Source organism: Malus sylvestris, chromosome 7, assembly GCF_916048215.2.
Source record: "Malus sylvestris chromosome 7, drMalSylv7.2, whole genome shotgun sequence".
Taxonomy (NCBI): domain Eukaryota; kingdom Viridiplantae; phylum Streptophyta; class Magnoliopsida; order Rosales; family Rosaceae; genus Malus; species Malus sylvestris.
Genome location: NC_062266.1, coordinates 8883144 through 8908930, shown reverse-complemented (window position 1 = coordinate 8908930; position 25787 = coordinate 8883144). Strand labels below are relative to the sequence as shown.

Sequence of the window (25787 nt, the reverse complement as noted above, 5' to 3'; positions counted from 1 at the left end):
CTCTGATGCCAAAATAACTTTGATTGATTCTTCTTCTTTTCTCTCCAATATTGAGGTAATATATACACATCCACACCTTTCAGTACAAGGAATAATAATAAAAGAGTTCGTCCTAAACTAGGAAGGAATCCCTTTAATCTAGGAAACCAAATTACATTCCAATACTGATTGATTTATGACTCACACGTCAACAACTATTACCCCATACTGTGCAGTCTACTTCCAAGAGGTGATGGAAGGCAAAAGTATCGTAAGTTGCCAATATCCAAGAGGTTTGTATACTCGTCTACATTCACTACTTGCTCAAGAAGAGGCGTTCTGGTGCCAAAGGTCCAAGGAAAATTGGCTACGTCTTGAGGATCAAAATAGCAGATACTTTCATAAAAAAGCAACTAGACGACAACGATGAAATAGACTACATAGTTTGTTTGATGAAACAGGGCAGTGGCATAAAAGCAAGGCTGGTATAGAATCATATTGTGGATTATTTTATGAAATTATTTGATTCAACGAGTGTAACAAATGCCTCTGAAATGGTCTTTCCTAGAACAAATAATAAGAAGATTGGGTTTTGCCGAGGAATGGATTACTTGGATCATGATGTGTGTCACTATAGTCTCTTATTCTTTCAAGCTTAATGAGGAATCAGTGGGCTTCGTACAACCTAAACGGGGTATTCGGCAAGGGGACCTGTTGTCCCAATTCCTGTTTGTGATTTGTGCAGAAGGTTTTTCGACATTGTTAGATGTATGGGAGGCCTAAAGACGGATACAAGAGATCAAGGTTTGTAATGGTGCGCCTAGTATACATCATCTGTTTTTTGCCGATGATAGTTTTATTTTTACGAGAAGTACTTTGCAGGAATGTTATGAACTGAAGGATTTGTTGAGAACTTATGAATTGGCCTCGGGGCAAGAGGTTAATTTATCCAAAAGTTGTGTGGCGTTTAGTGCGAATGTGAATGAAGTGGATGCTTAAGTGCTTGTTGATTACCTGGGTATGACTCAGGTGGAGTACCATGATCGTTATCTTGGGTTGTGGATTCTCATTGTTAAATCCAAAAAGGCTACATTTGCATATATCAAAGATCGGCTTTGGAAAAAAAACTAAATGGTTAGCGTGTGAGTCTCCTCAATAGTGCTGGTAAGGAGATTTTAACTAAAATCGCGGCCCATGCTATCCCTTTATATACCATGCAAACGTTTTTGCTTCCAAAGACGTTCTGTGAGGAGTTAAATCAAATGGTTTCACAGTTTTGGTGGGGGAAGGAAACTGGTAAATGATGTATTCACTAGGTAAGCTGGCAGAAGACGTGGAAGCCTAAAAGTAAGGGTAGGTTGGGCTTCAAAGACTTGTACACCTTTAATCTAGCTCTACTTGGTAAGCAAGGTTGGTGTATTATCCAACAACCTCACTTTCTTGTGCCTAAGTTTTTAAGGCTCATCATTTCCCTAAAATGAATTTTCTACAAGCTACAGTAAAGCCAAATTCTTCCTGTTACTAGAAAAACATAGCAGCATCTACAATGTTGATTCATCATGGGGCTAGATGGGGAGTTGGCGATGGTTTGAACATTAAAATTTGGGGGGCCAACTAGATACCGCAAGATATTTATGCTAAAATGCTAAGTCCTTTACCAGTAGGAGTACATCCTAACCTTGCTATGAGATCTCTTATAGTGGAGACGGATCATGCGTGTTGGAATACGCATTTGGTTTCATAGATGTTCTTTCAAGAAGAGGTCACCCTTATTTTGAGCATTCCTTTGAGTTTATTTAGTCCACCTGATGAATTGATTTGGATCAAAGAGCCTAAAGGAAATTTTCCGACTAAAAGTGCATATTTCGTTGCTTGAACTTGTAGTGAAATTTGTGGTGATGTACCATTTAGTTCAACGGTGACGACAAAGATCAAGTTTCTTTGGAAGGCACTATGGCATGCTAAGGTACCAAGTAAAGTCAAAATTTGTATCTGAAGGGGTTGTTTGAATGCTTTGCTGACTATAGTTAACTTGAAGATGAGAGAGCTATGGATCATTGTTGTCTATTATATGGTATTGAACATGAAATAATTGAGCATGTTTTGTTGCATTGCCCTCAAGCCGCGGTCATATGGTTCTCTAGTCCATTGGGATTACAAACTATGCAGCACAGAGATGTTGGGCTACAAGATTGGTAGGCTTGTTTGGCTTCCTTTCTTTCAAGGGAAAGTTTCGATTTAGTGCTTGTTTTGCTTTGGAATATTTGGAAAGCTCGTAATGAGCTGTTATGGAAGGGCTCGTTGTTACCACCACAGGAAATCTAACTTCAAGCTCACACTTGGTTATTGGAATATAAGAAGTGAAATGAAGTGCAACCAAAGAATACGGGTGACCATGTGCAGAAATGGAGGAAACCGTAGAAAAGATGGATAAAATGAAACTTTGATGGTGCATGGGACGAACATGGAACGGTATGAGGTGTTGGAGTAGTTATCGGGAATGTGGCTGGGGATTTTGTTGCAGCCACGACATTGAAGTTGGAGGGGATTGCATCAGCTATGCTTGCTGAGATTATAGCGGCTCGTGAAGCTACCTTGTTTGTTCAGCAATGGCAGATGACACAGGTTATTTCGGAAAGTGATGCTTTATTAGTGATAACTGCAATCCAAAATAATTTGGCTGTTAATCATGGGTCTTTTGGGCATTTACTAAATGACACACGAAGGCTTCTACAACCTTTGCAACAGTGGAAAGATAATTTTGTGCGAATAGATGCCAATATAGTGGCTCATCGGTTAGCTAGACTTAGTTTAACTTTGGACCATCTAGTCTCTTGGTTTAACGAACCTCCCGATGTAATTTCTGATCTCAATTTGGAGGATAACTTTAGTTTTTAAGTTAACTGATGCGAGACACTCTTTTTCCCTTCATTCGGGTTGATCCCTGGGAAGGTTTTTATCGAGGCCGATTGTTAGCACTCATTCCTTTGTTTGTACATTGTTTCCTTATGAGATGGAAATTATTTGAGACAGTGATCAAGTATAAATTCATTTTTTGTCGTGACCTTCCTCTTCTAAGGAAGTGAATCATATGAACCGAGTGATCTGTTGTGCTCCAGGTCGAGACAGATTGATTGGCTATTCGCAGGTGTACTGGACCGTTTAACAAGGATGGCTAAACCATCCAAGAGGGGTGGTACACCATTCAAGGATGTTGACTCGACGTTCGTTAAGTACGTCTATCATTGCAGGCATGTTTGCAGTTGGTATATGATCTCGTCACTTTAGCTAGATCAAAGGAATACGTCTGGAGCAACAATCTGAAATCTAGAATTCATCGCACTTGCTTATCACACTTGTGTGGTACGATGATCGAGATGAGACATAGTGGGTATCGTCCTCGTAAATTCGTGCCATTCTACAGGAACGTTGATGTTCTTATCTCCCACTAATAGCAGGATGATTGTTTCATTGAAGTGATAATCCACAAATAAGAAGTAAAGAGATCGCTTGCAAGGGCTCTAAGAAACCTAGGGGGAAGGAGAATCATAATCAATGAAGATTCACATCCTTCTTTGAGGACCCATGTTGGAATGCACACCCAAATGCGTAAATATGAAAAATGTTCGGTTCGTACCCAGTAACCAACTGTAACATTGAAATTGTTGGGTGGCAATGGGACTTAAGATGGACCAACATAGCTGCATACAAGATTGCATAGCCTTCAGCAGAAACCAAAAACTTGGTGCCAAGGTTCGAGCGATCATTTAAATTGCGCTTTATGATCACTATGCGAGGCTGTTATGGGGTGAACATGGGAATTCGATGTCTAATTATAAACCCAAAAGACATGCAATACTTTATCAAAAACTATCGATATAAACTCTCTGACATTATCCAGTCTCCCAGACTTTATAGGATAAGTAGATTGGTGAACCCTTAAAATCAGCCAAGAGGTTTAGCAACAGTGTGTGTCAATAAACATGTGACTAGTTTGTTGATTCATCAACCAAAACCATAAGTATTTATATGGTCCGCGTTTTGGTTAGATTACTCCACATATATTCCCTTGAATCCATTGTAAAAAGAAGGCTGTTTCGTATCTTTGCTAGGGATGATATAGAAAATCAATTTCCCGATGAGCAGGCTTAGCAAAGTGTGCTTGTAGACACAAGATCCTTACTTCGGGTAAGGAGATGAGTCATGGCATCATTGTAAGACCTAAGTATCCTTAATGGTCGTGCCAAAGAAAGTAAAATGCTTGAATCACCTAACTCCAGGCCGGCCACATGTGGCGCGTTCCCAGTTGGGAGATAGTTCATTGGCCCCAAAGCAAAGCTTTAGGCTCATCTTTTAAGGAGGTGCAAAATATTCAACTCTATTTTCCATCAGTGGTTTCATTTATGATCATTGTTCTCTCGAATATCCTTAAGACTCAACAACGTTCTTCCTAAACGGGGAGAATAAAATGTCTCTGACAAGGTAATGTAGTACCATTCATACAACGAAGAGCGTGCCAATGCTCTTAATCAGGTTGGATAGACCTGAAGTCGTTGCTATAGATGTGATTTAGGTGTAAAGTTAGTGTGTATAGTATCACATTCATCCAGACAACTAAATTTCCCACATTATCCATAACTAAAACAAACACCAAATGTGTAAATATGAAAGATTTTCCCATAAATTTTAAATTCTTTTTCGAAATTCTTTGGGTTTGAAAAACCCTAATTGCTTCTAATTTATTTCGATTCTTTGACTCACAAATTCCACATAGCGAAAATTGTGTAATGCATGAAACGTGTATATATATTGATAATTATATGAAACATATGCAATATAATTATTGAAAGGAAATATAAATATAGGGGGTTCATGCATCATGGGGAATGTTTTTATGCTTCATGATTGTTTCAGATATCTTCCTTTATTTTAAGCGTACCTGATTTGCAGAAAATAACAAAAGCCTTTGAATTTGTAAGGATCATTCTCGAAAATCCAGAATTGCATCTCCAATTCGTTGTATCATGTTCAACATAGGAAAATTAAATTGAATCAATAGAACACACCTCACAATTACACATATCTCTCTTCTTTCTCTATGCCGCACTTTCCCTCTCTCTCTCTAGCCTCCATAATTGTTTAGTAAATTATGCCTACAACACGTTATCAGCACGTTCTTAATGCTACGCTAAAGAGTTTATTTTTCAATCAGGGGAGTATTACATTTTAATCATTCTTTTTATGGTTCATTTATTATTTTATTGAATTGATATACATGCTATTGATTCAATTTAATTTTTCTATGTTGAACGTGGTACAACGCATTGGAGATGCAATTCCAGCTTTCCAAGAAGGATCTTCTACAAATTCAAAGGCTTTTATTGTTTTCTGCCAATCAGGTATGCTTAAAATAAAGGAAGATATTTGAAACGACCATGAAGCATGAAAACATTCCCTGTAATGCATGAACCCCCTACATTTATATTTACCTTCCGATATATATTGTATATGTTTAATAAATTTGTCAATATATATAAATATTTCATGCATTACGCAATTTTTGCTATGTGAAATTTGTGAGTCAAAGAATCGAATAAAATAGAAGCATGATTTTTTATTATTTTTTGGGTTCTAAAAACCCTAAATATTAAAATCTGAAAATTGAAGAGAACGGTTGCCACGGATCAATGATGGTCGAAGCCTTTGCTGGCAAGGAAACCCCAAAAAGTTCCTTATGTGTATGAAGGAAAAGGTGGCTTCAAAATTTGGCCAGCCTAGCCCACCAGCAACTTTGGCTGCTTCTTTTTCACAGACCAAGCCCAATTAGGCTTCCCTTTTGTTTTCGCCCGCACACCGAGCCCCTTCTTTCTCGGCATGCTGTCATCTGCAGCCATGATCCGAAGCCTAGCTCGCAGCCTAAAGTTGCAGAGCTTTGTATAAAGTAACATCCAGCAATTTCAGTGCTGGGCTGCCTTTGTTTCTCTGCCCAAAACTATTTTTTGCTTGTTTTTTTTTTTTCAGTCCGCACCCATAATTTTGGTGCCCAATTCCACGGTCTTCACAAAGCTTAATGAGTCATGCATATTTATATTTGATTTGAACATCACAGACGGGTTGCATGTTAGATATACGTTTTCGGTTAAACATCAGGAGGAAAATATGCATTAGAAAAACCTAACCTTCAAGGCATGTATGTGGAAATTCATAAGTAGTTGATACAAGTGCATAGGATTATTAACAGTGACGGCTAAACCCTAATCTTTCTCGTAATTATTTTAATTCTAAAAATGTTTTTCTTCTTTGCTACCATTATTTTCAAACTTTCAAATTTCTTTTATTGTTAATTTAATCTTTTAAAACTTCAAAAATCTCCAATTTGTTTTATGAAAGTTTGTTTTCATAATTAATTGAGAGTTAGTTTAATTACAAGTTAGTCAAATAATTTTTGGGGATAAATACCTTGCATGGGCGATTATACTACAATTACTTTTTATTCTTGCAAGTATTTTTCAGTGATTTTAACCCTATGTGCGCATGTACTAAAAATCCTATCATTATATCCCAAAAAACATGTATTTTGAAGTAGAATTGTTTGCCAAACTCTGAGCGAAAGTGTCGCGTAGCAGTAAACGTGGTAGAATGAGTGTCATGTCCTTAGAGCACGCTATAAAGATAAATTGCACCAAAAATATTTAATGCAAGAAATTTTAATAATATGAAAAGCTTTAAGACACAGTGTTGAAATATAAATCCCAAAAAGATTTTACACCAGTAATTATGCTATTGGAGAGTTCTTTTATTAGGTCATAAGCTATGTAATAGTACACTTGTCATTGGCTCATAGCCTATGTTTGTACTGATATTAAACTCATATGCTCAGCATGTATGAATGAGAATCTAAGCTGCAAGAGTCACATTCTCTTTGCAACAGATCCTTTTATGAAATCATTCCTTCTTCTTCCTTTCATTTTATACAAGACTTATAGCTTATAATTTGAATTATATTTCTGATAATCAGAGTTTAAATTCTAACAGGTTTCACTTTCAACATACACATGCAATTCCTTTACATTAAATTTCAATTTAATGGTTGACTTGACAATTTGACATATTGTCAAGATTTTCCTTCCACTTGATATGCCAAAATTTATTGCTTCATTTATGTTGTTTTTAAATTAAAATAATACTTAAAAATGCTTGCATTAAGGTAAGACAAGTGGAATGCCTTTGGAAATAGCAAAAATCAAATTTGAAGGCAGCTTTAAATTTAACATCTCTTTGTCCATGTCATCTTAGTTTTTTCATGTTATCTTTGATATCTCGGTTGGGGTAAATTGTATGCCATTTGTTACTATTATGTCTATGTGGCATTTTTTACATCTCCTTTGGAAATTGTCTAAGTTGTTGAGGAAAGTAAAGCCTGTTAGGGCTAATTTGATGTAATATGATATCAATCACCTAGATTGATTGCTTTCCCTCTATATGGATGTGTAGAATAAGGAACAACTTATGTAGGCATGATTGTAGGATCTTAATTGATCATTGTATTGTATAAATACCCTCGTATTGATCTATTGTAAAGTGAGTAAACTCATATATACAATTATCGAATTCTTTACATGGTACTAGAGCTTCTGGGCCTCTAATAACCAATTTCTTTGTTGTTTACAACACAGCAAGAAACCCTAACAACCATATTTCTTCTCGCCGACATCCATGGCGCTCAAAGATACCACCATAACCAAATCCTCAGCCAAGCTTGAGATGAGCAAGTATGATGATCCCAGTGATCTGCTTTATCTTCATCACTCTGATCAGCCTGGAGCTATCTTAGTTACCCAACAACTAAATGAAGAAAACTATCCAACCTGGAGTCGTTCCATGATCATGGTTCTCAGTGCTAAAAATAAGGAAGGTTTTATTGATGGGACCATTAAAAGGCCAAGAGGAACTTCTGCCTCAGAAATTCAACGGTGGACACGTTGCAATAATCTTGTCAAGTCATGGCTTCTCAACTCGGTCTCCCAAGATATTAGGGCAAGTGTGATTTACAATGACATTGCTCATGATATCTTGGATAATTTGAAGGAACGTTTTTCACATGTGAACAACGTACATCTCTTTCATATTGAACAAGAGATACATGGCTGCGTTTAAGGCAATATGAATATTGGTGCTTACTATACCAAATTGATAGGTCTCTGGGATGAGCGCGATGCATTGTGCTCTATTCCAAATTGTACATATGGCACTGTAAAGGAAGTGTTGCAATTTCAGCAAAATCAAAAGAGCATGAAGTTTTTTATGGGGCTTAATGATGCTTACGCAGCAGTTAGAGGACAAATCTTACTTATGGATCCTCTTTCTGCTGTTAACAAAGCCTACTCACTTATCATACAAGATGAGAAACAAAGAGCAACTTCAAATCACACATCTAGTAAAGCCTCCATCACCGATGCAGTAGCTTTTGCAATATGAGGTAATTTGAAGAATTCTAATAAGAACTTCTCACCAAAGAATCCCCATCTTCATTGTGATCGCTGCAACATTGTAAGGCACACCTCAGAGACATGTCGGGCACATCTCAAGTGTGACTATTATGGGTTGAAGGGCCACACTATTGACTACTGTCGCAAGCTGAAGAGGATAAATTCCTCCAATGATAAGGTTGATCACCAAGATCGAAGTGGATTTGTTTCGAAGATGAACCATGTTGATTCTTATCCGGCAAGTTCAGCTGCACCTTCTCATTCGTGTAGCCTCATTGCGGAACAATATCACCATCTCCTTGCTTTGCTCGACAAGAACAAGTCCAACCACCTGGCCAATCATGTCACTTCCGTGTCCAGCATGAATGATCTATCAGGTAAAAATTTATGTGCTTCCTTTTTTAGTGAAGACACAAGTTGGATCTTCAACACTGGAGCCACAGACCACATTGTTTGCTTGCCCTACTTGATGACCAGCAGCAAACCCATTCCTAGTCGACAAGTGCATCTTCCCAACCATGCTCTTGTCAATGTGACTCACGTTGGCACCATTCATTTCTCGAATGATCTTGTTTTAAATAATGTGATTTGTGTTCCATCATTCAGATTGAATTTGATATCTGTTAGCAAGCTTGCTAAAACCTCTTCGTGCTTTACCATATTCACTAATGTGATTTGCATGCTTCAGGACCAACGATCGGGGATGATGATTAGGACAGGAACTGAGCAAGAAAGACTTTATTACCTTGATACTGCGAAGATACTTGGCAGCCATTCCGTTTTAGCCGTCACCACAACTTCCCCTCAGCTTTGGCATCAACGTCTTGGCCATTTCTCCAATAAAAGCCTTTGTGCCCTATCTCATTCTGTTAGAACCATGCCATTTTCTGATATTGGTGATTGTGCAATCTGTCCATTAGCTAAACAAACCTGTGTTTCATTTCCATTGAGTTCAATTAATACACATGCCCATTTTGAATTAATTCATGTTGATATTTGGGGAGGTTATCATGTTCCTACCATTACTAGGGCACAATATTTTTTAACCATAATTTATAACTATTCACGATGCACTTGGGTCTACCTTATGCACCATAAGTCCGATGCTCGTCAATACCTCACTACCTTCATCAACCTTGTTGAAAACCAATTTTCTTCCAAGATTAAAACCATTCGCAGTGACAATGGACCAGAATTTATGATGACACAATTTTTCTCAAATAAAGGGATCTTCCATCAGACTAGTTGTGTTTCTACCCCACAGCAAAATGGTGTAGCCGAGCGAAAACATCATCATCTCCTTAATGTAGCCCGAGCCCTATTGTTTCAAGCCAATCTTCCTAAGAAGTTTTGGGGTGATGCCATTTTAACCGCCACATATTTTATTAATTGTACTCCCACCTCAGTCCTTAAAGGGAAAACGCCCTATGAATTGCTCTTTCACAAACCACCCACCTATGATCATCTTAGGGTCTTTGGGTGCTTATGTTTTACCTCTTCCCATCATCATCGTCCCACCAAATTTGATGCACAAGCTACGTGCTATATTTTCCTCGGTTATCCATACGGCACCAAAGGTTATCGGCTATATGATCTCACTACGGGGAAAATCTTCATCTCTCGTGATGTCTTATTTCATGAGACAGCATTCCCCTTCCCCTATTCCGCTGCAGATTCTTCCCTTGTGCTACCCCACGCTCAAGAGCCTGTTTTTTATGATCTCATGCCTACCTCCACCATTGACCCTTCTATATCTCCTTCCATGCATGAGACCCATGCACCAGATCCCATGCCTACGCCCTATGCCATGCGTATGACTCCTGGCCCTTCTTTTGCCCCGGTTCCTCCTCCACAGCTCACATGCACCACCCATCCACCTTGCTATCTTCAGCAGTATCACATCGATGCCACACTCCCTTCTCGGTCTCTCCCATCATCTACCTCGGCGTTGCTTGACACTGGAGGTACCTCTCATCCCTTATCTACTATTCTCTCATATGATCTCTTGTCGCACACGCATCATGCTTTCTCCACTTCTATTTCAGTTGGGACCGAGCCCTGCTCCTTTGCCCAAGCTTCTTCTGACCCCAAGTGGCGCCTTGCCATGGAACATGAATTGGCTGCCCTTGAAGCCAATGGTTGCTAAAGGCTACAGTGAGATTGAGGGCTTAGACTACCGAGAAACTTTCGCCACGGTCGCCAAACATGCTACTGTCCACCTCCTTCTTGCTGTTGCTTCTTTCTAACATTGGCATCTCCATCAACTTGACGTTAACAATGCCTTCCTTCATGGAGATCTTTATGAAGATGTTTACATGTCTTTACCTCCTGGTTTTTGTCGAAAGGGGGAGACACGAGTCTGTAAGCTCCATAAATCGTTGTACGGCCTCAAACAAGCTTCCCGTCAGTGGTTTCTTAAACTCTCGTTAGCTCTCAAGCAAGCTGGGTACAGTCAATCCAAGGCAGATTATTCATTGTTCATCCGAAACCAAGCTGGAAAATTTACTGCTCTTCTTGTTTATGTAGATGACATCATTTTGGCAGGGAATAATCTACAGGACATTGAAGATACAAAGTTCTTTCTTATGTAAAAATTCAAATTGAAAAATCTTGGTCAATTGAAGTACTTCCTTGGCATCGAGATTACTCGTTCCACCAAGGGCATCACACTTTCACAACAAAAGTATGCTCTTGAGATACTTAAGGATGCTTGTCATCTTGGAGTGAAACCAGCGTCTTCCCCCATGGAGCAGAATTTATCCTTAAGCAAAGATGATGCTGACTACATCAACAATCCTTCTTCTTATCGAAGGCTCGTTGGTAGGTTAATCTACTTGACCGTCACACGACCAGACTTGGTTTATGCTGTCCACATTTTAAGTCAGTTTATGGATAAACCACGAACTCCGCATTTAGAAGCAGTTTATCGAGTATTACGATATGTCAAACACTCACCGGGACAAGGCATTTTTCTCCCTGCATCTGGCTCCATTCAATTAAAGGCATTTTGTGATGCGGATTGGGCTCGATGTCGTGATACTCATCGCTCCACGACCGGATATTGTATCTTCCTTGGAGAGTCACTCGTATCTTGGAAAACCAAGAAGCAGACCACTGTGTCACAATCAAGCGCTGAAGCCGAATACCGATCTATGGCTACAACATGTTGCGAGATCACTTGGCTAAAATACATTTTGAGAGACTTGGGCATCTCGCATTCAAACCCTGTTAGGTTATTCTGTGACAACCAAGCGGCACTTCACATTGCTTCAAACCTAGTGTACCACGAGAGAACTAAACACATAGAGATTGACTGCCACTTGATTGAGAGAAGATTCAAGGTGGAATAATCAAGACAGCTCACATAAGGACCTCACAACAGCCAGCAGATATCTTCACTAAGCCATTGAGTCTTCCCCAGTTCACGGCTTTACTTGGCAAGTTGGGAATCATCAACATACATTCCAACTTGAGGGGGAGTGTTGAGGAAAGTAAAGCCTATTAGGGCTAATTTGATGTAATATGATATCAATCACCTAGGTTGATTGCTTTCCCTCTATATGGATGTGTAGAATAAGGAACAACTTATGTAGGCATGATTGAGGATCTTAATTGATCATTGTATTGTATAAATACCCTTGTATTGATCTATTGTAAAGTGAATAAATTCATATATACAATTATCGAATTCTTTACATAAGTTCTTGAGATATATACTTTGGTATATTAAAGCCACCAAGTATTAACAAAAGATCAATAACGATCAAATTTTCCCGGTGAATAGTTCCAAAGTGATATCCATTTATATAATATAGAAATACTCATAAACAACAATATGATACATTGATAACATCTAGCTAGCTGTTTATATAATATAGCCAGCATTACCACACTATAACGCAACTGAAACAAGGGATAATCATGAATAAATATTATAAGATAGTACTAAGTAACTATTTTTTCTTTTAAATATGAAGCTGCAGATCACTGATTTAAGTAACTATTTTTTCTTTTAAATATGAAGCTGCAGATCACTGACTTTTGGTGTGAATGGTACTGATCGTCAGAGGCTGAAACCCATGCACAAGACTTGCTTGCCAAAATTTGTCGATGTTGGACATGGTGTAACCACAGTCATGCTCCTTCCAACCTTCCAAGGCATGCACTATTCCTGCTACTCGCCATGCACTCATCACCCTTCTTGGCAACCAGTTCTGTCGTCACATAAAAAGGTAGGTTTAGCGTTTAGGGTTTAGAGTTTCGGGAAAAATGATGAATAAGTGAATAACGCTTTACCTCGCAAGCGTGAACATTCTCAAGAGATGCGGGAGTCTTCATTGCTGGAGTGTAGTGATAGAGGCAGTCCTTGCGCAATTTTTTGGGTGGGAATTGTGAGAAGGGAACAAATAATGTTCCTTTTGGTGCGCTCATCTGTTCTTTCTCGGTCAGTCCATCACCCACCAACCATATCTGCAAATTAATCAATTGGCATTAAATATTATCCAAAATATAAATAAATATATTTAAATAGATAAAGAGAATTGAGAATTAGGAAAATGCGACAGTCACCTTTTGGGCGTGGCTTTTTGCAACAACCAAATTACTTTCAGTGCCTAGTGATCTGGTGAGCTTCAAATACTCAGCCTGGTATAATGTAGTTATCTAAGATATTTACAATTTAGGTTAGGAGATATGAGGAAACATAATCTTATTTACAAGGGATTAGACATGACGTGCCAACATGATCACGTAAAATGTATACGTTTACCTGGACACCCTTCTGGCTCAAAGCATAGGCAATGGCATAAGCAACCTTTGTGAGTTTGCCTCTAAGAACAACTTGCGTTGTCCCTTTTGGAATGCTGTTTAGGATTACTGCCACAGCCAAGCTACTTCCATCCACCACCTTGATTTTGAGATTTGGATGCCTTTGAACGTAGAGACCGCCATATCTATTTAACTCCTCACCCTTACATAAATGGAAATTAAATAAATAAACAACTGTTTGAAATTTGAATGGATAAAATTGGAAATAAATACAGTGCGCAGTAATAAATGTGGTCCTAATTCAAGGAGAGAGATTTATACAAAATGGGTTCACTTTAATCATGTCATTTCAATTATAATATTGTTTGGTGTGTATTTTTATTTATATAATATGCATATTGAATCATAATGCCACATCGCACACGAATTTTTTTCCAATCGAGAGATTAATGGTGACGTGACAGAATCTTTAAATGCACCGTGGTATAAGACAGGTGATCACGGGACCATATGGGTTGGACCATCAGTGCATTAAAATTTAGAGTATCCTACTACATAGACAAATACTTCTCAATAGACCATGCATTAACCAATATTATTTTTATATATAGATATAAATACACAGAGATATATTATCATCCCAATTCTACTATTTATTTGGAAGTGAGGATTTTGGTAAAATTAATTAACTTCAGATTGAACAAGAGATTAGGGTTAGTTTGGTATTGTTGTGCTTCTTAAAAAAAAACTGTTTATGTTGTATTTGTGAGAAAAGACAACTGTAAAATAAAGTTTTTTAGTGTTTCGTAAACTTTTTTTTTGTAAAAGTTCTTTTAACAAAAAAATAATGTCGGAGTATTTGGTAAACTTTTGTATAAATTGTTGTGAAGACTAAAAAATATATAGTATTTAATATGATATAATAATTGTTAAAGAGAATAATGTAGACCCAATGATTATAATTTTATAGAATATGTGAGGGTATACTTACCATTTGAAAATATGAACTTTAACGAAAAGCTCTTGGTACTGTTCCCTTTAACGAAAAACCACATTTTTACATTAAAAAGTCAATTCTGGTACTATTTACTTTACCCTTTATTTTGTCCTTATCATTAAAACTCAAAGTTTTCAAACCCTTTTCATTAGTTTTCCTTTTGAAAATTTCATTAAATAGACACTAATTATTATGATTTGACAAAAAACCCTTTTTTAGAAGCATGGTCTTATTTTTTTTTTAAATATATTTTTTCTTTTTTACCAAACATATTTGATATTCCAGATTTTTTAATTACCTGATTCAAGAGACCTAGGCTTAAAACCTTGACACCCTTTTCCTCTGCGTCAAGTATGGCGTCCTCAATCAAACCATTGATAGCTTCATTTTGCCATTGCATAAGGTACTGAAATTTACAAATAACAAATTAAATCAGATCTCATTAAATATAATAATGATAATAATAATAGCAGGAAACACAAGTACAACCAAATTTCACAGAGTAATTAAGGATGGGGCCTCACTTGCAAAGTGTATTTGGGAATAGCCCAAGTCTGTAATCTGAGCTTGTCAAAGCGGTGCCTGTCAACAACAAATGTACGGCCGTGGATCCAAGTTATCATCATAGACCACAATGTCACAGGCCACATCAGCCTCAAGTACCACGTCCTTGTGTGGGGCCTAGAGGCTAAGGCAGCAAATCCTAGCGGTAGATGATATATGGACTCGGGTGTGGTTAGATGGGTTAGATGGAGGACATCTGGCGATTCCTCCTCCCTCTTGAGGGAAGTTTCATAGAGTGAATCGCTTGATTTGTCCAAGGTGCCATATACGTAGTCGTAGATTGGCATGAAGAGACAGTAATTGGTCCTGAATTGCGTGTGGTGCAAAGAATGGTACCTGCGATGCATGTCAAAATTTTTTATTAAATATAAAAAGAACTGTTATTAGCATTTAAAAAATATTTAAAAACAATGGCGAAATTTAATGGGTATTTAGTTTCGAAAAAGAAAAAGTGGGGGTATTTAGTAATTTGATTAGTAATTTGATTTACTATTATGTAAAGTATTTTAGTATTTTATGTATTAGAGTTTTTTTTTTCGTAGGATAAGAATTAGGGTTTCTTTTCTCATTTATATTCAAGTCTAAGATTGCTTTTGTGTTTGTTTTCAGATTAGTTGTTTGTGAATTGACAATTTTATATTGTTTTACTTTATTCTAAAACAATACAAAAATTGTCAATACGTCTACGTAACTAAAAGACTATATCTTGTTGGCACTTCTCATATAAACACATAAGGGAGAAATTATTCATATAAAGTAATAAATAACTAAAGGCTAACAATAATAGTGATATATAATAGGGGTATAATATGATAGTGATGCAAACCCAGAAAATGATACATATATAATGCTGGTGGTTGGACCAAGATTCGTGGTAACCATATGCACGTAAAGTAAATTTGGCAGCTCTAAGCTCAAACGTGGACAGTCAAACCAACACACGCAATAAGACCATAACAGCTCTCTTACCGTGACAGAAATTTATTTTCAGGTAAAGACATTTATGAAAACATTTATGGCCTGCCCGCCCCCCATTTATTCGGCGGTGTCCAAAGTTCTATGCACACAAATGTTAAGGCAACTCTTTTAAAATTAAAGATTAATTATAAATTTTCTGTATTTATAGTTTAACGTTAATTATTGTTGGGAGATTAATTATACATTACTTGGAAAATTCTTTTGAGATTCACAATATTGTTGGGAGATGAAGTAAACGAAAAGTTGAATATTATTTAGTATTAATCGAATGATTTCTCATCTACAAACAGCTTAAGAAAGTTGTGAGACTCATTAAATTGCTTGCGTAGACATTTTGTACGGCACTTGGATGAGATCAGTGATCAGGTGTATATATGTTCCATAATTATTTCTTGCGTTATAAAACGATTTCGGTTTTTTTTTCTTGTGAAATTTCTTACAAAAGCAATAAATAACATCGGGACCAGAATAATTTTCAATAAAAATGTGTAAATTTATTATTACTAATTATGTGTATGACATATGCATATTTCCAAGACTCGTATAGAGTAATTTTTCCCTATAACCGGTTGTATAAAAATAGTGAATGAGGGTAAAGCGAGACTTACGATGGGGTGTAAAGGAGATACTTGAGAGGAGGGAAAATGGTGAAGAGCCACTTTGGAATGAGCTCAAAATTGCAATGTCCCATGTTGTTCATAAAGTCGATATAAGTTACATAACCAGCAAAGCTTACGATAGAAGATGTCCCGGTGTACATAGTTGTCAACATTGGTATAGCAAAGAGTACGAAGTATGAGATGTGCTCCGCAAATGGGTGAATCACAGCTGCGCGATACATCAAACAAATATATACATTCAAGACAATTATTTTTCATTATATCATTAAGCACTGATTTTCCGTTTATATCATTTCACATACATCTAAATCTAAACTACTTATTAACATAATCTTCTTTGTCAACTAAAAGAGGATGAAAAGACTATTTAGTCTTCTATCTCAACAAAAACGTTATGGACAATAATGTTATTTCACAAAACCAATTTTTTTTTTATTTAAGTCTCACCTACGTATGATTTTAGCATGTATCTAATATTAAAAAATATAAAACAAAAACTTTTTCTGACTCCCACTTCCTCTCTCTCTCTCTCTCTCTCCCTTTCTTATTCTCATTTTAAAAACAAAAATAAAAAACACTCACACATAAAGTGTTTGTGTGCAGGCATATGCTAGTTAATTATTAATGAAATCCACTTTGTCTACCAAAAGAGGATGTAAAGACAATTTGGTCTTATATCACAAAATAAAACTATGGGTAGTAATGTAATTTTGCAAAAACCAAAATTTTTTTTTCTTGTCTCACCCACATATCTTCATAATATATTTCTAATTTAAAAAAATATAAATATAAATCTTTCCACTATCACGTTTTCTCTATTTCTCTCAATCCCTCTATTTTTACGTGACTCTCCGGCTACTCTCTCCCATGTATTTTCTTAAAAAGAGCAGAAAACTGCTTCACACAAAAAATGTGTGAGCTTAGACTCTTGTGTGTGTGTGTATATATATAACAAACGATATTATTAAACTAGTATATATATAGTAACTATAAGTTAATTAAAATAATTAATTTACAATTTCAAAAAAATATTATTAACAGTCTAAAGGTTCCATCTTGCACTCTTCTCTCCTTTATTTCTGATTGCTAATAAAATCGAAGTGCATGAGACTTATTTTGAAGTGTTAATAAAAAGAGAAATTTTTTCAAAGTGATTGGTATTCAAACGGGTATTTGGCATGTCATAAAATAAATGAAGGCACATAAAATGATATATTATTTCCTCCGCTTAAACTATAACATGCGGACTACCCTTTAAATACCCGACAATTAAAAAAATATCTCTCCAATAACAGCTTCCATAGAATAATATCTCTTATGCAACGAACACTTTCACGTACCAAGAGAAAGTGAAGTATACTACTAATTAACTGGAGGGGGTATCTGGATAATTTTCTTACAAGTGATTGGCTCAGTGACAATGGAGGAATGGTGATGTGAGTGGTAGCGAGAGTATAGGAAATGGTGGTGAAGTGCTCTGTGGAGCCAGTAGTAGAGAAACTCCACTGGACCGGCATGAAGTAGAATCGTTAGAATAACTCCATCTGTCCTCCAAAATGGCAGGTTCGTAGCCCCAGGTAAGTGTCTGCTCCCCAGATAGAATAGAATTCCATTGAACAATATTTGATCATCCCTGCCCAAAGAAATATTAAAAAGAAGAAGAAGATATAATTAAAGAAATTTAAATGGATTGGTTATAAGACATCTTTCTGAGATTGTAATCAGGCATCGCATCTTTTAGCTTTTAGCTAAGAATACGCTTTCGACTGATGTAGTTCTTTATAGGTACCAGTTTCTTTCTCTGTCGACTTGCTCGAATTCAAGACCCTTGTCAACAATCCGGCCATTGCCCTTGGCCGTCCGATATCGAGAAAGAGAGATCCATAACTGGTTGTGGAGAAACCTCCACAGCATAAATGGAAATATGAGGAAATAAGATAGGTCTTTATCTTTCTCATCGTTAACGAAATACGAGTATGCACCATGAATGATCCAAGGAGCCACGACCACATGCTGAAAACCCCAATATCACAAACTTTAAGTTATTAGTACGTCAAAGTATATCGATGATGTATATACAATAAAAATCTTAACGGGGGAGGAAACAAAGTTTTCTAGTATGGACTGGAGCATAGTATGCATCGAGATTCTTAATTGTTCAGAGCCATTGCATTATTGGCCTCGCAAACCAGTTGTTCAGTCACTTCGTTCATACTCTAGGTCGGTCCATTTTAAAATTTTCGGTATGTAGCATTGTAGGTACATGAGAGAGAGAGAGAGAGAGAGAGAGAGAGAGAGAGAGGGTGGGAGCTAGGGTTTGTAGAAGGGGAGACCTTAAAGCTTCCAAGAGGAGTCCATGGCCAGTCGGTGAGAATTCCGGGAGTAGTAGCCATATCTTTTTTCTTCTTTGTTAATAAAGCTGGCTGCTTTGCACGTAGACACAGTTTTAGCTTTGGGTATGTGTATATATAGTAGTTTGTCGATGCTACATGAGAGTTTTTGTTGCGAAGTTGGAACAATGATTACGTTCATTTGTTGTGTGCGTAGCGGTGCCTAAAATGCAAGGTTTTTAATTCCATTCAGATATTTTGTCGAGTAATGCTAGGAAGACTAAATTTATAGACTAAATCTACAAACTAAATTATGCGTCACCAATAGGAATGAGCACATTTATTAACACCTAAGTCATAATCTAATTATCAACTTCCATATCATTTAGTTTACAAAATTTTGTCTACAAATTTAATCTGTCTAGCATTGTCATTTTTTGAAAATGTTGAAAAAATCGGTGAAGATGTACGCAAAGTCCAATAGCAAGGTGGCCCTAAAAGTGGTTATGGTGTTGGAGATAGGTTGTGAAAATTTATTATATGCAACGATGGTTGTAATGAACATTAATGGCACGCACTTGCCTTATATAATGTCATACACTATTTTATATTTTCATTGTATTATGTAAGAAAATAAAATACAAAGTTAATAGGGTAAGATTTCTATCTGGTAAACAATTATGTTTACCGTGTTCGTATTGTTTTTGTATCAAATTTGTTATTTTAACAAGTTGTGTCGTGTCAAAACCTATTAGGTTAAAGGGTTTATAAATTTAAATCCAAACCCAACCGTTAAAATTAACAAGTAACTCGACTTGACCTGTTTGCACCAATTACGAACAATATAATATTACTCAATAAATAACCAAATGAAAAAACTTTGGGTTATACAAAATACTAAACATTCATATGAATTCACAAGTTCTTTTTTATTCAACAATACAAACGACAATCATTTCATTTTGCACTACATATCTATATGTCACATAAATATTACTTCAAAACAAGTCTTTCAAGTATAGTGTTCTAAAATTCGGTGGCGGAGCTAGAAATTTTTTTATGGGTGGGCTAGCTAAAAAAAAATACCCTAAAATCAAATGATATATTTTTTTTGCTACATATATATTGTATGCAAAAATTTAAGTTTAACTTCTGTATTTGTATACTTAAAATTTACTTGGTATGAAATCAACAAGCTTCGCATTTGCAAACCACATAAATTACAATGAATCTTCAAAACATATATTTAGATGCAAACACAATAAGAAGATTAAAAAACTTGACATCTCAATTACAATCACACAACTAGCACAAATCAAAACAATGAAAGTAGATGTAAGGGCAATCTTAAAAAAAATTGATTGAAACTAAAATAAAACCCGCTGAATCAAAGCAGAATAATCTTAAACAAAATGGCATCACAATTTCCATGATAAGTTTTATATTTCTAGCTGTGCTAAATACTCAATAATTCTTCTTGCAGTTGTTTTTGTCTATTATATTAGACTATGCACTAAAATATATATACATATGCTAAAAACTCTCTCCTGGCTACAGCCCACCATACCCTTTGGTGTGACCACCAGGATGAAGCCACAATCCAGAGGAAAACTGAAAAAGGGATTAGGTGGGCGCCAAAGTGATGTTGGGCAGCCAAGGTAGGTGACTAGGCATCCTAGTCGGTCTTGGTGTTTCAGTCGGATTATTTTATAATTTGAAATCAATTTTTTTTTTCTTCTAGTTTTTCAAACTTGAGAAAAGATGAATGGAGTGCTGCAATTGGTTCCAACAACAAAGAAGAGATCAAGGAAGAAGAAGAGTTCCCACCCCATGCGACCTCTCAACTTTCATCTTTTTTTTTTTTTTTGGCTATCAAGTTGTGCTGCCTAGCTTGCTAGCTAACATGGGTTGAATGTGAATTTGGATTTGGTGTGGCACCCTCTAGCTTAACTTATGTGTCCCACTTTGTCATCCACGTGTTTGACACTGTAATTTTTCTTAAAATTCACTATAAATTCATACGAGGTTCGAAAAATATTCTGTAAAGTTCTACATACTTGTACTCGCTTGAACTTTCATCTCATACCATTAAATTCACTAAAATACTAAAGTGAAAATTCTGATATTTTTGTAAGTTATATGTCAAATAATAAACTTATTAAGATAATAAACCCAAATTTCAATACAAGTATAGTTTTTTTAAGTGCAGATAGGCACTTATTTATATGATATATAATAAATTTACTTAAATCGGCCTAGTCCACCTAGGCGCTAAGCCCTAGCCGGCCATCGAACTAACGTCTAGCGTCTTTTAGAACCTTAACTTTAAGTATTACATACCCAAAAATAAGAGGTTAGTGAAAACATATAAGTATATTCCCGCACAATATTAAATGTTAATGATTTATGAAATGATTTTTATTTTCAAATTTGTGGAGTATTTCAAAATAACATTTCTCTTAATAGGTTGAAATGGGTACCAACGAGTAAACCTAAACCAATATGTTATTAACGGATTGACTCGATAAAAATCCGACTCGTTAAGCTTCAATCTGAACCCTTATTTTTGTATGTCATTTCGTGTTGGCTTAACTGATCGTGCATGTAATTGATAGGTCTACTCCTATTACAATCGGTCATGCTAAATAAAAAACAATAATATTTCCCCCGTTAGTAAAGAGGAAAGTTCTTGTTCCCCTCAAACTAGCATTATATTATCATACAAAAGGTACAGTCATATTTGTTTATTCACTTTATCATGAGAGTCGACATTGACAGTCCGATGATCTATGTAGGTGCACTACATGCACTATTGGTCCTCCTAAATAAAGTTACCCACTTGTGTTAAGCCATTATATTCACGTTAAAAAATTCAGGAGCCTTGTATGGGTGCACAACATGCACCTTCTCAGGACCATTTCTGTTTATCTATCATTTAAAACTATCTTTAATACAAATTATTCGATTTGAAAATATTGATTGGCTTATATACGTAGGGGTCATGGTTTATTTTTGGTTCTCTTAAAATTCTCACTCTTCTAAAAATTTAAAAATGATAACTAAATATATGACATTGAAGTTTGACCTCATGATCTCCAAATTTCAAGTTTTTTTGCACATGAAATTTCTAAATTTTTTAGAGTTGGTTGATATATTAATTTAAAGATTATTACTTTTATCCAAATTCCAAGTTTGTTTTGAACAATTAATCATAACATAAAGTTCGTCTTGACATATTACAAGATGTTTAGGCTGTTATCCTATCAACTTTGATTTGATAAATAGCGAGTTTGATATTAAATTATTATTATAATTTTGGGTAGCTTAACTAAATGAGAAGAGATCCTCTCTAGATCTCTTCCACTAAGGCCACTGGATCAAGTGATCCAGGTCTTTGAAATTTCATGTAACGGCCCACCTGTTTTGACCCCTTAAAAGCTATAATAATTTTTTACCATTGGATGAAATTTCAAAAGCCCGGATCACTTGATCCGGAGAGGATATCTTCTATAACTCAATGGAATAAAAAAATATTGTTGTATGAACGATATTTGGTTTTTTCACTGAAAATGCATAATGCGTATGTACTGTTTTCTAAAGCCTAGTATACATACATGTTGATGACAATGATCTTGGAGGACCATTTAAGCCCTCCCCTCTCTTTACTTCTTCCACCTGCTTTTCTGTTGGTCCACTATGATTTGGTCTATTTGAGTCTGCCGCGGAGATACATCTCACGTGGTCGATCCCATCCCCTTAAATAAATAAAATTAAAGGTAATTTAGTCAAAAATCAATAAAAAAAATTACTATTTAGTGATATATCAGTGATATATTTTTTTTCTCGACTTAATCAATGATATATTTTTATTAATTAGGTATAGGTCAATGATAAATGCCACAATGCATTATCAAGAGTAAGAATTTTACCCTCTTTCATTCTCTCTCATTTTTTTCAAAAGGCTTTTTAGCCAAAATGGTCCCTAAGATTTGGAATAAATAGAAGTGGTCCCTAAAATTATGATTACATGCTGCCTCATCCATTTAGTTAGCTCCGCAATGGAGGCTATTGAGTCCATGACCAAATTTCTAAGATAGATGTATTTCAATACGTCTTATTCCGGCTCTAGAAAATCATGGTCCCACACCAATCCAAGGCCCAAGACTTCGAGGTTTGGTCCAAGATCCAAATCCAATCTAGAGATATCAAGGTTCGTTGTCCACAAATGAAGAAAGTTATGGTGGTCGATAGAAATATCACATGTCGAAAATTCTAAGAATGACAAATGTCAAGGTTCGGTTATGTACAAGGGGAGTAATTGACAACCATAATTGAGAGGAAAATCGAAAAAGGGATAGTCGGACATCTAGGCGATGCAAGCGGCCTTAGCAGTCTAGGTGTTATAGTCTGATTATTTTATACTTTGCAATCAATTATTTTTCTAGTTTTTCCAACTTGAGAAAGGATGAATAGAGAGTTGCAATTTTGGTAGTATTTGGTTCCAACGAAGAAGACTAGAACGAGTAAGGCTGGGTTCGGTTGGCAAACCGTGCCAAATTCCTTGTGCCACCTGCCGGCCACATATACATAATTATCGAAAATCAGTTACCTCTAGCCAACAGTCTTCTTGCAGTTGCCAAAAATCGGTTCAGCCAAAATTATTGGCTGGTTTGGTTGGTAAATGGCACAACAGGTGGCTTCCACTTCTTCCTCGTTATCTTTCAGCTCCAAGGGTTCAATTTGATTTTCAGATTGGGGTGCTTGTTTGGTTGCATTGTGTGGTTCATTTTGGGTTAATCCATGTTGTGCACTAGCGGTTGATTAGCTAGACTCCATCATCCTAAACATAGGCAACACATATACATTCAAAATCATATATATGTACATGTATATATAGTATCAATAATCATCATGCTATCAATTTTGGTAACAATATTTTCTATATTTATTATGGCATGAATCATGTACATATACATATATTTTTTAAACCCTAAAACTGAGGAGTCAAGCATGTAAAAAATACCTAAAATATCTAAATAGAAAAAAAAAATATATATATATTGGTAGGTATGGCATACTGCCGTCATACAAAATCAATTACCAAAGCCATGCCATTAATTGTTGGTTTGGTAAAATGCCAACCGATTATGAAAAAATACCAAAACTATACCATACCATTATGAGCCGACCAGTATGGTTCGGTCGGTAAATTGGTTTATGGCAAAATTTCCCACCACTAAGATCGAGTAAGAAAAAGAGAGTCTCTCCCATTCCCACCCCACGGGACCTATCAACTTTCACCCATTTTTTTTCCTTTTTTTAACTATTGTCCAATCAAGTTGCGCGACCTAACTTGCTAGCTAACATGGGTTAAATATGTATTTGGATTTGGTGTTGCACCTCCCCGCTTAACTTCTATGTGTCCCACTTTGCCAATATTTTTTAGGCCACATGTTTGATACCGTTATTTTTCTTAAAATTCACTATAAATTCATAAAAGGTTTGAAAAATATTCCATAAAGTACTACGAACTTTTACTCACTTGAACTTTCATCACATACCATCAAATTCACTAAAATACTAAAGCGAAAAATTTGATATTTTTGTAAGTTATATGTTAAATACTAAGTTTGATTAAAACAATGAACCCAAATTTCCAATAAAATATATTTTTTACTAAGTGTAAATAAGCACTTATTTATATGATTATATAATAATTTTACTTAAATCAGCCTAGTTCGCCTAACCGCCCACCTAGGCACCAAGGTGCTAGGTTCCAGCCTACCGTCAAATTAGCGCCTACGTCTATTCAAACCTTGATTTCAAGTATTACATACCAAAAATTAAGAGGTTAGTGAAAACACATCAATGTATTCCCACAAAATATTAAATGTTTAAGGATATGTGAAATGAATTTTTTTTTTAATTTGTGCAGTATTTCAAAATTACCAAAATAACCTTTCTCTTAATAGGTTGAAATGGGTTACCTGTGAGCAGACTTGAACAAATCTCTTATGTTAACGGGTTGACTCGATAAGGACTCGACTCATTAAGCTTCAACCCCAACTGTTTTTTTCTGTGTCATTTCATGTCGAGACATGTAATTGATAGGTCTACTCCTATTATAATCAGTCCCACTAAATAAAAAAGAATAACATTTCACTCATTCCTAGTAATAAAGAGGAAAGTTTTTGTTCCTCACAAACGAGCATTATATTTCACACAAAAGGTATAGTTTGATCCGTTTATTCTGCTTATCATGAGAGTTGACACTGAGAATACAATGACCTTCTATAGCAAAATACCACTTGTGTTAAGCACATTATATTCATGTTAAAAAATTCAGGGGTCTGGTACGATTGCACTACATGTACCCTCCCAGAGCCATTCATATTTATTGTCATTCAAGATCATCTTTAAAAAAGTTATTTGATTTAAAAATATTGATTTGCCTATATACGTAGGTGTCATGGTTTATTTTGGTGCTCCTAAAATTCTCACTCTTCTAAGAATTTAAAAATGATAATTATTCATGTAAAGATATATTAATTTAAGGGGCATTTAGATCCAGGTCCAAAAAAATCAGCTACTTTTGGATTGAATCCAGTTAGATGTTCTTACCAGTTTAGGTCTAATTGATCCCATCTTATTCCCGTTTTGCCCTTTATAGTAAAAATAAATATATATTTAAATTTCCTAATTTATGCATTATTTACTCAAATTTGAATCTTTGAATTCCTCAATCTAGCCACAAATTTAAGGAAAAAATTTAAAAGTAAGTTCATGTGTATGACTATAAACCCACGACTTAAGTTGAAATGAATGATATACAGAAAACCTATGAACAAAAACCTATAATATAGGTAGACTATGAACAAAAACCTGTAATATAAGCCATGAACACAAACCTATGGTATAGGTAGATAAATATTTTTAATTTGAATTAGAATATCAAGAAATAATGTGTGTGTCCACTATTAATCCATGGTATAAGGTAGACAAAACAAGATAACCTATGATACAGGTAGATAAACACAATTAACTTGAGATAGATTATGAATAA

General features: G+C 35.7%; 1 protein-coding gene and 1 long non-coding RNA gene across 2 annotated transcripts; one reads left to right on the top strand and one right to left on the bottom strand.

Annotated features, from left to right (window-relative positions):
- Nucleotides 1–12249: 12249 nt before the first annotated feature.
- On the bottom strand, nucleotides 12250–18895 carry LOC126628576 (very-long-chain aldehyde decarbonylase CER1-like). Its single transcript, XM_050298318.1, has 10 exons — nucleotides 18728–18895; nucleotides 18184–18407; nucleotides 17795–18027; nucleotides 16383–16602; nucleotides 14757–15132; nucleotides 14531–14638; nucleotides 13237–13437; nucleotides 13038–13130; nucleotides 12765–12938; nucleotides 12250–12682 (listed from the first exon to the last, which is right to left on the bottom strand). Exons 1-10 carry the CDS (start codon nucleotides 18785–18787, stop codon nucleotides 12500–12502), a joined length of 1872 nt encoding a protein of 623 aa, XP_050154275.1. The 5' UTR covers nucleotides 18788–18895; the 3' UTR covers nucleotides 12250–12499.
- Nucleotides 18896–20267: 1372 nt separating this feature from the next.
- Nucleotides 20268–20674, top strand: LOC126628578 (uncharacterized). The gene is made up of 2 exons (XR_007625480.1): nucleotides 20268–20382; nucleotides 20466–20674. It is a non-coding gene; the product is annotated as an uncharacterized LOC126628578 (long non-coding RNA).
- The last annotated feature ends 5113 nt before the right edge of the window (nucleotides 20675–25787 follow it).